At 41.6% G+C, this 16,010-nt stretch overlaps 4 protein-coding genes across 4 annotated transcripts in view; all 4 read right to left on the reverse strand.

Annotated features, from left to right (window-relative positions):
- LOC138597933 (protocadherin gamma-C5-like) overlaps positions 1-16,010 on the reverse strand; it is a 456,071-nt gene that overhangs the window by 291,949 nt on the left and 148,112 nt on the right. The window lies entirely within an intron of this gene.
- Positions 383-2,821, reverse strand: LOC138598422 (protocadherin gamma-A12-like). The gene has a single exon (XM_069670208.1). It carries the CDS (start codon positions 2,819-2,821, stop codon positions 383-385), a length of 2,439 nt encoding a protein of 812 aa, XP_069526309.1.
- LOC138598425 (protocadherin gamma-A12-like) lies at positions 5,613-8,012 on the reverse strand. The gene has a single exon (XM_069670212.1). It carries the CDS (start codon positions 8,010-8,012, stop codon positions 5,613-5,615), a length of 2,400 nt encoding a protein of 799 aa, XP_069526313.1.
- On the reverse strand, positions 9,462-15,950 carry LOC138598426 (protocadherin beta-18-like). Its single transcript, XM_069670213.1, has 2 exons — positions 13,563-15,950; positions 9,462-10,784 (listed from the first exon to the last, which is right to left on the reverse strand). The coding sequence occupies exons 1-2, from the start codon at positions 15,948-15,950 to the stop codon at positions 9,462-9,464; spliced, it is 3,711 nt and encodes a 1,236-aa protein (XP_069526314.1).

Genomic DNA, 16,010 nt, shown 5'->3' on the forward strand with positions numbered 1-16,010 from the left:
AGCAAAAAAATCACTAAAGTAAACACAAAGAATCATTTGAACTGAAACTAATTTGTCTGGAAACCATATTCAAGGTAAATACGTCTGACACATAACTTGCAAAGAAACCAACAACAGAGCATTAATACAACACACCATGCGGTGACATGAAGTAGAAGAAGCAATGTTCCAAAAACGATCACAAAGAAAAGAGCCCGAGAGAGAGAAAAGAAGGAAAATAGTTTAAGAAAAACTGACGTAATTTACACGGTGTAACTAATAAAACCGGATCAAAGGCTTTTAAGCTAACTGTTTGTTTCTAAAACAGCAAAATAACCTTTTTAAATTCTCGCTGATGTTAAGACAAGTTGCAGCGTAATAATCCAGGCGTACAGAAATTGATTTAAGTAAAAGAGTATATGGATTGAGGCCAGGGCGGTATTTGATTGGTTCCTACCTCTGGAGAGGCGTCCAAATCTTCAAACGGGTCAGCAAAGTCAGATGGACTTTTCCTCAGAGTCTGGTCAGCAGGCAGTGTGTTGTCATTGTAAGATGACACGAACTTAAAGTCACTGGTTCTAGACCCTGTTGTCAGGTAGGCGTCATAATTGTAAGCGCTGCGTAAAGTTCCTGTGCCGTCAACATCTGCGTAATTAGGAGGCAGATAAGCGCTGGGGATGGCCACTGCTCCGTCAAACAACAGTCTGGGCTTTCTCCTGCGACAAAACCTCACACCCAGGATGATGATGATGAAGGTCAGAAAAAAGGTGGACACAGACACCAGCGCGATGATCAGATAAGAGGTCAGCTTGGAGTTCTTCTCATCATAAGAAATGTCCTTCAGTTCTGGCACCTCAGCCAAGTTATCAGAGATCAGTAAATACATGGAACAGGTGGCAGAGAGAGAGGGCTGTCCGTTATCTTTCACTGACACAATAAGGTTCTGTTTCATGCTGTCAGATTCAGAAATGTCCCGCTGGGTCCTGATCTCTCCGCTGTGGACACCAATAGTGAAAAGTCCCGGATCAGTGGATTTCACTATATGATAGGACAGCCAGGCGTTCTGTCCGGAGTCCGCGTCCACCGCTATCACTTTGGACACCAGAGAGCCTCCGTGTGCAGCTTTGGGGACCAGCTCGGTCATGAAGGAGTTGCCCTCCGGGGCGGGGTACAGTATCTGAGGAGAGTTGTCATTCACGTCCGATATGAACACACTGACGCTCACGTTGCTGCTGAGCGGGGGAGAACCGTTGTCTCTGGCCATCACGGCCACTTTAAAGCTCCTGAACTGTTCGTAATCAAACGACCTCACAGCGTGGATCACCCCCGTGTCTCCGTTAACAGACACATAGGAGGACACCGGGGCACCGTTCACCTCACCGGCTAACAGAGAATAAATCACTGTACCGTTTTGTCTCCAGTCGGGGTCTCGAGCAGTAACGGAACATAAAGTGGAGCCAGGTTTGTTATTTTCACTCACATATGCACTGTAGGACTGTTCCTCAAACACTGGTGGGTTGTCGTTGATGTCTGCTACAGATAACTCAACAGTTTTAGAGGAGGACAGAGGTGGAGAGCCCTCGTCAGTGGCAGTGATTGTAATGTTGTAATCAGACACTAGTTCACGGTCCAGTTGTCCTGTGCTCACCAGAGAATAATAGTTTTTAATAGAAGGAACCAACTTAAAAGGGACATTTTGCTGAATGGAGCAGCGGACCTGTCCGTTAGTCTCAGAGTCTCTGTCCTGCACGTTAATGATGCCCACCTCTGTACCAGGTGACACGTTCTCAGGTATGGGGTTAGTCAGCGATTTCAGGTATATCAGTGGAGCGTTGTCATTCACATCAGTAACATCTATTATAACTTTAGCGTACGAGGTTAGACCTAAACCATCTTTAGCTTGCACTCTCATTTCAAAAGAACTACTTTCTTCAAAGTCAATATCACCAGTTACTGAAATTTCTCCAGTTTTGGAATCAATAGAAAACACATTTACATCGTCATCAGACACGTGACCGAAGTGATACGTCACATCTCCATTTACCCCTTCATCTGCGTCTGTAGCCCTGACATTAATCACTATGGTATCTGGAGGAGAGTTTTCAGGCAGACTGGCTTTGTAAACGGCCTGGCTGAACACTGGGGCGTTATCATTAGCATCCAGTACAGTGACGTGTATGACTACTGTACCTGATCTCTGAGGAGAGCCTCCATCTAAAGCTGTGAGGAGCAAATGTAGATCTTTTTGCTTCTCTCGATCAAGTTTATTTTCCAGTACAAGATCAACCTTGTTGCTGTCAACAGCAAGAATGAAGTTGTCGTTCTTTTGTAGGTTGTACCTTTGAACACCATTTTGACCTATATCTGCGTCATGGGCCTCCTCGATTGGAAATCGGCTCCCTTTCTCAGCTAACTCACTTATTTCCATTTCAATCAAATTTTCTCTAAATTTGGGAGAATTGTCGTTAACATCTTGAACATGAAGACTTAGTCGATGAAGCTCCAGAGGATTTTCTAGCACCAGATCTACTTTAACAACGCACGACGGTTTCTTGCCACAAAGGCTTTCTCTGTCCATTCTCTCCGATGTGATCAAATCTCCGGTGCTCAGATTAATGTCACAGTACCTTTTCCGAGCTCCCTCAAAATCCACACGAGCCTGTCGTGAAGATAAGGTGCTGCGGTCAAGAACGAGATCTTTCGCAATGTTTCCAATGACAGAGCCGCGTTTCATCTCTTCTGGAATAGTATAGCTCAGGTCTCCATTAACGAGGTGCAGCGTAACAAAGAAGGAAGCGAAGAATAAGATCGGACGATGCGCCGAAAATCCTTTGTTTCCCATCCTGACACAAAACGCGCCTGTGGCTTGAAAAACTTACTGACAAGAGCGATAAATAAATATATCTAGAAAAGAGTCAATAATCCAACATATGCACCAGTGAACACAACCCTATGTTCGGGGATTTAACCGATTCTCTGGGAAAAAATCCAACTGATATTCATTCAGTAGTGGTGGGTGGAGTGGTGCTGTTTTCATTTTCTGTCAGCCAACAGCGACACCATGAGTCGTTTTTTATCTTCACAGTGTTGTGTTGTGTTGTGTTGTGTTGTGTTGTGTTGTGTTTTGTTGTGCACAGTCTAAAAATCACAAACATGTCATATTCAGTGTAGCACAGAAGTCCTGTACACTATATGTTCTAAAATGAGACCTACAAAACAATTGATAACAAAGAGGGGAGAAAATCCAATTTAATATGAGCCTTTCATCATGTCCTCAACTTACCAACAACACAACTGTAATGTTTGTAGTCTATTTCAAGATTAAAAATCTAGCTTTTATCTACAGCCTAACACAATTGCGAGGTTCAGCACCATGGAAAGCAGTGGGAGAAAACACATAAAAGTGCAAAGATCACAATCTAGGAATATTCTTTTACAAGTATAAGTCCTGAATTAAAAAAAATACTAAAAGAAAAGCAATACTATTAGCACGATACATTTAAAATATCAAAAGTGACGATATTCATACTGTTGGAAAAAACGGCCCTTTGACTTACATATTATTATATATGAAATGATTACATTAACACTGCTGTATTAATGTGTAAGAAGCATTTTACTATTGAAACAGGTTCTTCTGGATCTAGATTTCACTACTTTGTTTTCAACCTCGAGTTTGGTCCCCTCCAAAGGGTCAATCAATATGAGGAGACACAAAATGATTGTTGAAGAGGAAAGAAGAAAAACTTCTGTCACCCAAGTTTATCTTTGCTTTTTGACTCTCTGCTAAACTTTTAACTTTGTAACCCATAGTTTTTGTTAAATAATATAATTGCATCTTTATGAGTCTAAAACAGTTGTACTGAAATGAAACCCTCTACGAAATTAAGAGGGAAAGTGTCTTTTGGGAGTAAACTGCTAACAACCTATGCATCTAAAATGCGTCCAGGATGCTCAATTACAAACCATTTTTTTAATTTACTAAGTCATAAACCATAAAGGCTGTCAACCACTGATTCTATCTCAAAATGTAAGATTGTTATATATTCTAAATGTTTAATTCTAAGATAATTACAAACACCAACTGTCAGATAAATGTAGTGGAGTAAAGAGTCCTTATTTGTCACTGAAATGTGGAAAGTCGCAGATATTAAAATTACAGAAGTATAATTAAAGTCCCTAAATATTGTAGTAAAGTACAGTGGTTGAGCTAATTAATTTCAGTAATCTGCACTTTGACCCATGGTTTTACCAAAGTCGCTTATAACCATTTTTTTACTACTGAGCCCCAATAAACAACTTCAACACGTCTTCATGGATGACACTCCAACATGTCATGCACTAACAACAATAATATAACACAACAACAGAACTGTGTGTGAGTACTGTCAGGAAAACCGCTGAGGCAGTCTGAAAAATAACCACAATCTAAAAAATTAAAAATTAAAAACTATAATACAACAGCGCACATACAACCAAAGTATGTTAGAAAAAACAAACAAACAAACAAACAAACTGTGCTACTAAAACTAAAGCTTTTTTCTAATTTGGAGATTTAAAAAGTGATCCATGTCATTTTAGAAGAGGGGTATTATTATTATCTTAATAAAACCAAAAATGTGTGTGTGTGTGTGTGTGTGTGTGTGTGTGTGTATATATACATCTATATATATATACATATTGTTATTATTATATCAAATGATGGATTAAATAGCACAGCTAAAGAAAATTAAACATTTGTGGTTGTTATTGTGCATGGAGGTTGTTTCAGCACCATAACTGGATACCGCTAGATGGAATAGGAAAATCATCGAAAGGATCGCCATTAGAAAAAGATGCTGTATATTGTAAGTTGATCTCTTATCCTTGTCCAGCATTCTTAGACACTACTGATGTGAGTAAGAGACCATCACAGAAAAAATACCAACTTATTCTCAGACTTGAGAAGTAAAGCCGTCAGTCTAGGATGAATCGGGCATAGAAAAAGAAATTATTCAAGGATTCAATGACATTAAGAAGGAAGTCATTGAAAAGTGCTGGTGATCAACTAAAATAGTGTGCGGCCAACAATGGAAAGCCCTAATCCATTCATTTACTACTACACTTGCAAAATACATTATGCTACTAAATGTAACAAGTTCAACATTACAATTTTCTATTTAATTGTCTTCCACAGAGCCAAAAGTTTTGAGCTGAAAAAGAGCTGGTTGGACCAACTCAGAGTTCATCAACTGTATGTTTTTAGTTTACTAATTAAGAACTAACTTCAATTGAGGACATTCACAACTTGTCAACTTTGTATAACCATTTGACACTAAATTGAACATGGATAATAACTATTTGTAAAAAGCTGAGAGGTATCTTTTGGAAATTTAACCCAAGACTAAATCGATCATGATAACATGATCACAACAAAAAGAGATGAGGGAAAAAAATGAAAACACATTTCATAAACGGCTAAATAACGATGGGATCTACGGTAATGAAGTATACGAGGTAGAAATGTTTCCTCAAATCCCCAAAAACACATTGAAATTGTTTGGGGGCAAAAAGACATTTCTGGAACCACAAAGAGAGATGAACAAATTAACTAGAGCCTATACTATAAAATCGTTTGGCTCATATATACTACTTTAAAAAGGTCCTACCTCTGGAGAGGGGTCCAAGTCTTCAAACGGGTCAGCAAAGTCACTTGGGCTTTTCCTCAGAGTCTGGTCAGCAGGCAGTGTGTTGTCATTGTAAGATGACACGAACTTAAAGTCACTGGTTCTAGACCCTGTTGTCAGGTAGGCGTCATAATTGTAAGCGCTGCGTAAAGTTCCTGTGCCGTCAACATCTGCGTAATTAGGAGGCAGATACGCGCTCGGGATGGCCACTGCTCCGTCAAACAACAGTCTGGGCTTTCTCCTGCGACAAAACCTCATACCCAGGATGATGATGATGAAGGTCAGAAAAAAGGTGGACACAGACACCAGCGCGATGATCAGATAAGAGGTCAGCTTGGAGTTCTTCTCATCATAAGAAATGTCCTTCAGTTCTGGCACCTCAGACAAGTTATCAGAGATCAGTAAATACATGGAACAGGTAGCAGAGAGAGAGGGCTGTCCGTTATCTTTCACTGCCACAATAAGGTTCTGTTTCATGCTGTCGGATTCAGAAATGTCCCGCTGGGTCCTGATCTCTCCGCTGTGGACACCAATAGTGAAAAGTCCCGGATCAGTGGATTTCACTATATGATAGGACAGCCAGGCGTTCTGTCCGGAGTCCGCGTCCACCGCTATCACTTTGGACACCAGAGAGCCTCCGTGTGCAGCTTTGGGGACCAGCTCGGTCATGAAGGAGTTGCCCTCCGGGGCAGGGTACAATATCTGAGGAGAGTTGTCATTCACGTCCGATATGAACACACTCACGCTCACGTTGCTGCTGAGCGGAGGAGAACCGTTGTCTCTGGCCATCACGGCCACTTTAAAGCTCCTGAACTGTTCATAATCAAACGACCTCACAGCGTGGATCACCCCCGTGTCTCCGTTAACAGACACATAGGAGGACACCGGGGCACCGTTCACCTCACCGGCTAACAGAGAATAAATCACTGTACCGTTTTGTCTCCAGTCGGGGTCTCGAGCAGTAACGGAACATAAAGTGGAGCCAGGTTTGTTATTTTCACTCACATATGCACTGTAGGACTGTTCCTCAAACACTGGTGGGTTGTCGTTGATGTCTGCTACAGATAACTGAACAGTGTTAAAGGAGGACAGAGGTGGAGAGCCCTCGTCAGTGGCAGTGATTGTAATGTTGTAATCAGACACTAGTTCACGGTCCAGTTGTCCTGTGCTCACCAGAGAATAATAGTTTTTAATAGAAGGAACCAACTTAAAAGGGACATTTTGCTGAATGGAGCAGCGGACCTGTCCGTTAGTCTCAGAGTCTCTGTCCTGCACGTTAATGATGCCCACCTCTGTACCAGGTGACACGTTCTCGGGTATGGGGTTAGTCAGTGATTTCAGGTATATCAGTGGAGCGTTGTCATTCACATCAGTAACATCTATTATAACTTTAGCGTACGAGGTTAGACCTAACCCATCTTTAGCTTGCACTCTCATTTCAAAAGAACTACTTTCTTCGAAGTCAATATCACCAGTTACTGAAATTTCTCCAGTTTTAGGGTCTATAGAAAAAACATTTACATCATCATCAGACACGTGACCGAAGTGATACGTCACATCTCCATTCACTCCCTCATCTGCGTCTGTAGCACTGACATTAATCAATATGGTATCTGGAGGAGAGTTTTCAGGCAGACTGGCTTTGTAAACGGCCTGGCTGAACACTGGGGCGTTATCATTAGCATCCAGTACAGTGACATGTATGACTACTGTACCTGATCTCTGAGGAGAGCCTCCATCTAAAGCTGTGAGGAGCAAATTTAGCTCTTTTTGTTTCTCTCTGTCAAGTGTATTCTCCAACACCAGTTCAACCTTGTTGCTGTCAACAGCAAGAATGAAGTTGTCGTTCTTTTGTAGGTTGTACCTTTGAACGGCATTTTGACCTATATCTGAGTCATGGGCCTCCTCGATAGAGAAGCGGTTACCCTTGTCAGCTGACTCCCTTATTTCCATTTCAATCAAATTCTCTCTGAATTTTGGAGAGTTATCGTTAACATCTTGAACATGAAGACTTACACGATGAAGCTCAAGCGGATTTTCTAGCACCAGATCTACTTTAACAACACACGATGGTTTCTTGCCACAAAGGCTTTCTCTGTCCATTCTCTCCGATGTGATCAAATCTCCGGTATTCAGATTAATGTCACAGTACCTTTTCCGAGTTCCCTCAAAATCCACACGAGCCTTTCGTAAGGATAAGGTCCTCAGATCAAGACCAAGATCTTTGGCTATATTTCCAATTACAGATTTGAGTTTCATCTCTTCTGGGATAGAATAGCTCAGGTCTCCATTAACGAGGTGCAGTGTTACAAAGAAGGAAGCGAAGAAGAAGATCGGACGAAGCGCTGAAAATCCTTTGTCTCCCATCCTAGGAAAGTCAACGACGTCTGTTTTATACGAATTATACCTTTTTATACTTTCCAGTGCTATATAGTAGAAGCTGTCCACAAGACTCAATAATCCAAATGTTCACAGCGACGATCAAGAAAAAAATACGTTGGAAAATGTAAATCTGTAACTGCTGTCTATGCAGTGGTAGTGGGTGGAGTGGCGAGCACCTGATTTCTGTCAGCCAACAGCGACACCATGAGTCACTTTTGATTTTCACACTGTTGTGAAATGAAGTCATGTCAACACAGTCTAAAACCATCTAAAAAATAATGTTAACCCACGAAAATATAAACAGTGTACGCTTGGTGAATCTATTTTTTTGAGACACGCGATCTATTCACTGTAACTAACAAGGTTTGAAGATGACCACCCCAGCCGCAACATATTTACATGTACAAAACAATGTTAACTTTTTTCTTTACCTTTCAGAAAGTTACTATTTACGTAAACAACAGGCTATAGATTTAAATGATACAACTCGATGGGCCTCCGACAGAAAGAGCCAGCTACACGTAGAGATAGAACCCACTTAAATTCACCAACAGTGTGACGTATTGTTTATTATAAAAATGTTAAGTTCTACGTATTAAGAAAATGACTAGATTCAATCATTTAGATAAGGATATGACGTTATCGTTACAATGTATTTTTCTTCTCATGTTATTATTATCATCATTAGCATTATAATCGTTATTATCATTATTACTACTACTGAGAATATTTTCAATATTGTTGTTATTTTTATTCTGACCATTGTAATTATCATCATTAAAAGAGGCAGTAGTGGTAAAAGTAGTAGTAGTAGTAGTATTTAAAATCAGACAGGAGGCTGCGTAAATAAAGACTCCGTGCAGCATTTGTCCCTGAGCAGGATTTCAGCACCTTGGACAGATACCATGATATTAGACGAAGTGTTTGTCCCAAAGTTATTCCAACCTTCTGTCTCTGGATAACTGATCAAAGAATGCAATCTTGTGTTCAAGAGTGAGATCCACTAAAGTAAATACTGGGTAATTCTTAGACATGAAACTATTATGTCAAGTAACCAAATTCAAGGTCAACAAGTCTGAAATATGACATGGAAATACACCATCAACATAGCAGTAGACCAACCCAACATGTGTTGACAAAAAGAAGAAAAAATGTTCCAATCACAATCACAAAAAAAGAAGCTCAAACTTTGTGAAGGACAAGAAATAGGCTATACAATGTAATCAATTAATGATGTAACTTACAAACCACGCAGTGACGAATAAAGTATATCCAAACTTTACCGCTTTTTGTTGGATACATTTCCTTCCACAACCACCAAATAACTTTTTCTTTTAATTTCGGATATATAAAGAAAGGTTGAAGTGTGTGAATTCAGGCGGACAATAAAAGTACTTCATTAAAAGACCTGATGCATTGTAACCAATGCGGCATTTAATTGGTTCCTACCTCTGGAGAGGCGTCCAAGTCTTCAAACGGGTCAGCAAGGTCAGTTGGGCTTTTCCTCAGAGTCTGGTCAGCAGGCAGTGTGTTGTCATTGTAAGATGACACGAACTTAAAGTCACTGGTTCTAGACCCTGTTGTCAGGTAGGCATCATAGTTGTAAGCGCTGCGTAAAGTTCCTGTGCCGTCAACATCTGCGTAATTAGGAGGCAGATAGGCGCTCGGGATGGCCACTGCACCGTCAAACAACAGTCTGGGCTTTCTCCTGCGACAAAACCTCACACCCAAGATGATGATGATGAAGGTCAGAAAAAAAGTGGACACAGACACCAGCGCGATGATCAGATAAGAGGTCAGCTTGGAGTTCTTCTCATCATAAGAAATGTCCTTCAGTTCTGGCACCTCAGCCAAGTTATCAGAGATCAGTAAATACATGGAACAGGTGGCAGAGAGAGAGGGCTGTCCGTTATCTTTCACTGACACAATAAGGTTCTGTTTCATGCTGTCAGATTCAGAAATGTCCCGCTGGGTCCTGATCTCTCCGCTGTGGACACCAATAGTGAAAAGTCCCGGATCAGTGGATTTCACTATATGATAGGATAGCCAGGCGTTCTGTCCGGAGTCCGCGTCCACCGCTATCACTTTGGACACCAGAGAGCCTCCGTGTGCAGCTTTGGGGACCAGCTCGGTCATGAAGGAGTTGCCCTCCGGGGCGGGGTACAGTATCTGAGGAGAGTTGTCATTCACGTCCGATATGAACACACTCACGCTCACGTTGCTGCTGAGCGGAGGAGAACCGTTGTCTCTGGCCATCACGGCCACTTTAAAGCTCCTGAACTGTTCGTAATCAAACGACCTCACAGCGTGGATCACCCCCGTGTCTCCGTTAACAGACACATAGGAGGACACCGGGGCACCGTTCACATCACCGGCTAACAGAGAATAAATCACGGTACCGTTTTGTCTCCAGTCGGGGTCTCGAGCAGTAACGGAACATAAAGTGGAGCCAGGTTTGTTATTTTCACTCACATATGCGCTGTAGGACTGTTCCTCAAACACTGGTGGGTTGTCGTTGATGTCTGCTACTGATAACTCAACAGTTTTAGAGGAGGACAGAGGTGGAGAGCCCTCGTCAGTGGCAGTGATCGTAATGTTGTAATCAGACACTAGTTCACGGTCCAGTTGTCCTGTGCTCACCAGAGAATAATAGTTTTTAATAGAAGGAACCAACTTAAAAGGGACATTTTGTTGAATGGAGCAGCGGACCTGTCTGTTAGTCTCAGAGTCTCTGTCCTGCACGTTGATGATGCCCACCTCTGTACCAGGTGACACGTTCTCAGGTATGGGGTTAGTCAGTGATTTCAGGTATATAACTGGAGCGTTGTCATTCACATCAGTAACATCTATAATAACTTTAGCGTACGAGGTTAGACCTAAACCATCTTTAGCTTTCACTCTCAATTCAAAAGAATTGCGTTCTTCAAAATCAATTACACCAATGACTCTTATATTTCCAGTTTTAGAATCTAAAGAAAAAACATTTACATCGTCATCAGACATGTGTCCAAAGTCATACGTCACATCTCCATTCACTCCCTCATCTGCGTCTGTAGCACTGACATTAATCACTATGGTATCTGGAGGGGAGTTTTCAGGCAGACTGGCTTTATAAACGGCCTGGCTGAACACTGGGGCGTTATCATTAGCATCCAGTACAGTGACGTGTATGACTACTGTACCTGATCTCTGAGGAGAGCCTCCGTCTAAAGCTGTGAGGAGCAAATTTAGCTCTTTTTGTTTCTCTCGATCAAGTGTATTCTCCAGCACTAGTTCAACCTTGTTGCTGTCAACAGCAAGAATGAAGTTGTCGTTCTTTTGTAGGTTGTACCTTTGAACAGCATTTTGACCTATATCTGCGTCATGGGCCTCCTCGATAGAGAAGCGGTTACCCCTGTCTGCTGACTCACTTATTTCCATTTCAATCAAACTATCCTTGAATTGCGGGGAATTGTCGTTAACATCTTGAACATGAAGACTCACACGATGAAGCTCCAGAGGATTTTCCAACACTAGGTCTACTGTGACAACACACGATGGTTTCTTGACACAAAGGCTTTCTCTGTCCATTCTGTCCGATGTGATCAAATCTCCAGTGCTCAGATTAATGTCACAGTACTGCTTACGTGTTCCCTCAAAATCCACACGAGCCTTTCGTGAAGATAAGGTCCTCAGATCAAGACCGAGATCTTTGGCTATATTTCCGATAACAGACCCGCGTTTCATCTCTTCTGGAATAGAATAACTTAGATCTCCATTAACGAGGTGCAGCGTAACAAAGAAGGAAGCGAAGAATAAGAACGGACGATGCGCCGAAAATCCTTTGTCTCCCATCCTGACACAAAACGCGTCTGTGGCTTGTAAAACTTACTGACCAGAGCAATATATAAATATATCCTAAAAACGAGTCAATAATCCAACACATGCACCAGTGAACGCAACCCTATGTTCGGGGATTATCCGATTCCCAGGGAAAAATACAACTGAATTTCATTTAGTGGTGGTGGGTGGAGTGGTGCTGTTTTCATTTTCTGTCAGCCAACAGCGACACCATGAGTCGTTTTTTATCTTCAGTGTTGTGTCATATCCTGCACACATACTAAAGTCCCTATAAAGTAACATTCAATGGGGTACTGACGACCTTTGCACTACGCTATGCTCCAACATGTGATGAGAGCTACAAAGTATTAGATAACAAGCAAATGACAATCGGAAATATTCTGATTTGAAACAAGCATTCAATTATATCCTCAATATGTGACCATAAGGACAACTTAATCGTGACTTGGTTATATCAAAAAAATGGCTACAGCTCAATGGAGCACGGTTAAGCACCATAGACAGGGGTAGAAACAATAAGAATAATAAATGCTTAAATGAAAGTAGAAATATAACAATAATAAACTTTTCTATTACAAGTCAAAGGCATGGATTTAAATTCAAGAAACCCTCCACATGCAAAGAAGCCTCATCCCCTACAGAGCTGAACTATTTTTTAATGCTTTAAATCCCCGAAATTAACAATTGAAAATCCTCAGCTATTTTAAAGACATTATTGCTCTGCTATCTTGAATACATTTATCAATGTCAAGCTATTTCCAGCAAGACTTTTAGCACGTGCGTTTCAACTTTGAAGTTGCTCAGTAGTGCAGTCAACTATTTCAACATCTTATCTCACAGTTTATTAAATACTTCTAGACTTTCAGCAGAAGCTTACAAATTAATTTCAGCTTTCAGAGTTTCCCGGAATTTTCTGCAGGATATGGATTTTTTCTAGTTATTATTCGAATTCTTCTTCTTAAAATTATCATCATCATTATTTTTATTAGCAGTTATTATTTCATAACACGCAGTAGTGGTTAAATTAAAAGTAGTAGTGTATAAATTCAGGCAGGATGGCCGAGTACAAAAATTCATCTCTGGCACCATTTATTTTTTAGAGCCTGAGCAGGAATTCAGCACCATGGACAGATCCCATGATATTAGACAAAGTTTTTGTCTACAACTTATTTAAACCCTCCATCGGTCTATAGCCAACTATTCATACAGTCTAATCAAGTTACCTAGCAAAAAAAAAAACGAAGTAAAAAAAATACTAATCATTTTAACTGTAACTATATTGTCTGAAAACCATATTCTAGGTTAATACTTCTGACTTCTGAGACATGAATTGCAAAGAAACCATCAACATAGCAATAATACAACAAATTATGTGTTGACATGAAGAAGAAGAACACATTTTCCAAAAACGATCACAAAGAAATTAGTCCAAGGGAGAGAAAAGAAAGAAAATACTGTTTCAAGAAAAACTGCGTAATTTACAAACTACGCTGTGAATAATAAACCCGTGTAAAACACTCTGAAGCTAACTGTTTGCTTCCACAACAACAACAACAACAACAACAACACAAAAACTTTTTTAAAATTCCGTTGATGTAAAAACAAGTTGCAGCGTATGAATTCAGGAGGACATAAAATGGCAAAATTAAAAGACTACATGCATTGAGGCGAGGGCGGTATTTGAATGGTTCCTACCTCTGGAGAGGCGTCCAAATCTTCAAACGGGTCAGCAAAGTCAGATGGGCTTTTCCTCAGAGTCTGGTCAGCAGGCAGTGTGTTGTCATTGTAAGATGACACGAACTTAAAGTCACTGGTTCTAGACCCTGTTGTCAGGTAGGCATCATAGTTGTAAGCGCTGCGTAAAGTTCCTGTGCCGTCAACATCTGCGTAATTAGGAGGCAGATAAGCGCTGGGGATGGCCACGGCTCCGTCAAACAACAGTCTGGGCTTTCTCCTGCGACAAAACCTCACACCCAGGATGATGATGATGAAGGTCAGAAAAAAGGTGGACACAGACACCAGCGCGATGATCAGATAAGAGGTCAGCTTGGAGTTCTTCTCATCATAAGAAATGTCCTTCAGTTCTGGCACCTCAGCCAAGTTATCAGAGATCAGTAAATACATGGAACAGGTGGCAGAGAGAGAGGGCTGTCCGTTATCTTTCACTGCCACAATAAGGTTCTGTTTCATGCTGTCAGATTCAGATGTGTCCCGCTGGGTCCTGATCTCTCCGCTGTGGACACCAATAGTGAAAAGTCCCGGATCAGTGGATTTCACTATATGATAGGACAGCCAGGCGTTCTGTCCGGAGTCCGCGTCCACCGCTATCACTTTGGACACCAGAGAGCCTCCGTGTGCAGCTTTGGGGACCAGCTCGGTCATGAAGGAGTTGCCCTCCGGGGCGGGGTACAGTATCTGAGGAGAGTTGTCATTCACGTCCGATATGAACACACTCACGCTCACGTTGCTGCTGAGCGGAGGAGAACCGTTGTCTCTGGCCATCACGGCCACTTTAAAGCTCCTGAACTGTTCATAATCAAACGACCTCACAGCGTGGATCACCCCCGTGTCTCCGTTAACAGACACATAGGAGGACACCGGGGCACCGTTCACCTCACCGGCTAACAGAGAATAAATCACTGTACCGTTTTGTCTCCAGTCGGGGTCTCGAGCAGTAACGGAACATACAGTGGAGCCAGGTTTGTTATTTTCACTCACATATGCGCTGTAGGACTGTTCCTCAAACACTGGTGGGTTGTCGTTGATGTCTGCTACAGATAACTCAAAAGTTCTAGAGGAGGACAGAGGTGGAGAGCCCTCGTCAGTGGCAGTGATTGTAATGTTGTAATCAGACACTAGTTCACGGTCCAGTTGTCCTGTGCTCACCAGAGAATAATAGTTTTTAATAGAAGGAACCAACTTAAAAGGGACATTTTGCTGAATGGAGCAGCGGACCTGTCCGTTAGTCTCAGAGTCTCTGTCCTGCACGTTAATGATGCCCACCTCTGTACCAGGTGACACGTTCTCAGGTATGGGGTTAGTCAGTGATTTCAAGTATATCAGTGGAGCGTTGTCATTCACATCAGTAACATCTATTATAACTTTAGCGTACGAGGTTAGACCTAACCCATCTTTAGCTTGCACTCTCATTTCAAAAGAACTACTTTCTTCGAAGTCAATCACACCAGTTACTGAAATTTCTCCCGTTTTGGGATCAATAGAAAAAACATTAACTTCATCATCAGACACGTGACCGAAGTGATACGTCACATCTCCATTCACTCCCTCATCTGCGTCTGTAGCACTGACATTAATAACTATGGTATCTGGAGGAGAGTTTTCAGGCAGACTGGCTTTGTAAACGGCCTGGCTGAACACTGGGGCGTTATCATTAGCATCCAGTACAGTGACGTGTATGACTACTGTACCTGATCTCTGAGGAGAGCCTCCATCTAAAGCTGTGAGGAGCAAATGTAGATCTTTTTGCTTCTCTCGATCAAGTTTATTTTCCAGTACAAGATCAACCTTGTTGCTGTCAACAGCAAGAATGAAGTTGTCGTTCTTTTGTAGGTTGTACCTTTGAACAGCATTTTGACCTATATCTGCGTCATGGGCCTCCTCGATAGAGAAGCGGTTACCCTTCTCAGCTGACTCCGTTATTTCCATTTCAATCAAATTTTCTCTGAATTTTGGAGAGTTATCGTTAACATCTTGAATGTGAAGACTCACACGATGAAGCTCCAGAGGGTTTTCTAGCACCAGATCTACTTTAACAACACACGATGGTTTCTTGCCACAAAGGCTTTCTCTGTCCATTCTCTCCGATGTGATCAAATCTCCGGTATTCAGATTAATGTCACAGTACCTTTTCCGAGTTCCCTCAAAATCCACACGAGCCTTTCGTAAGGATAAGGTCCTCAGATCAAGACCGAGATCTTTGGCTATATTTCCAATTACAGATCCGAGTTTCATCTCTTCTGGGATAGAATAGCTCGGGTCTCCATTAACGAGGTGCAGTGTTACAAAGAAGGAAGCGAAGAAGAAGATCGGACGAAGCGCTGAAAATCCTTTGTCTACCATCATCGGAAAGTCAACGACGTCTGTTTTATACGAATTATACCTTTTTATACTTTCCAGTGCTAT

Source organism: Semicossyphus pulcher, unplaced genomic scaffold, assembly GCF_022749685.1.
Source record: "Semicossyphus pulcher isolate SPU_LCO1_2020_fin unplaced genomic scaffold, fSemPul1.0.p SCAF_2, whole genome shotgun sequence".
NCBI lineage: Eukaryota > Metazoa > Chordata > Actinopteri > Labriformes > Labridae > Semicossyphus > Semicossyphus pulcher.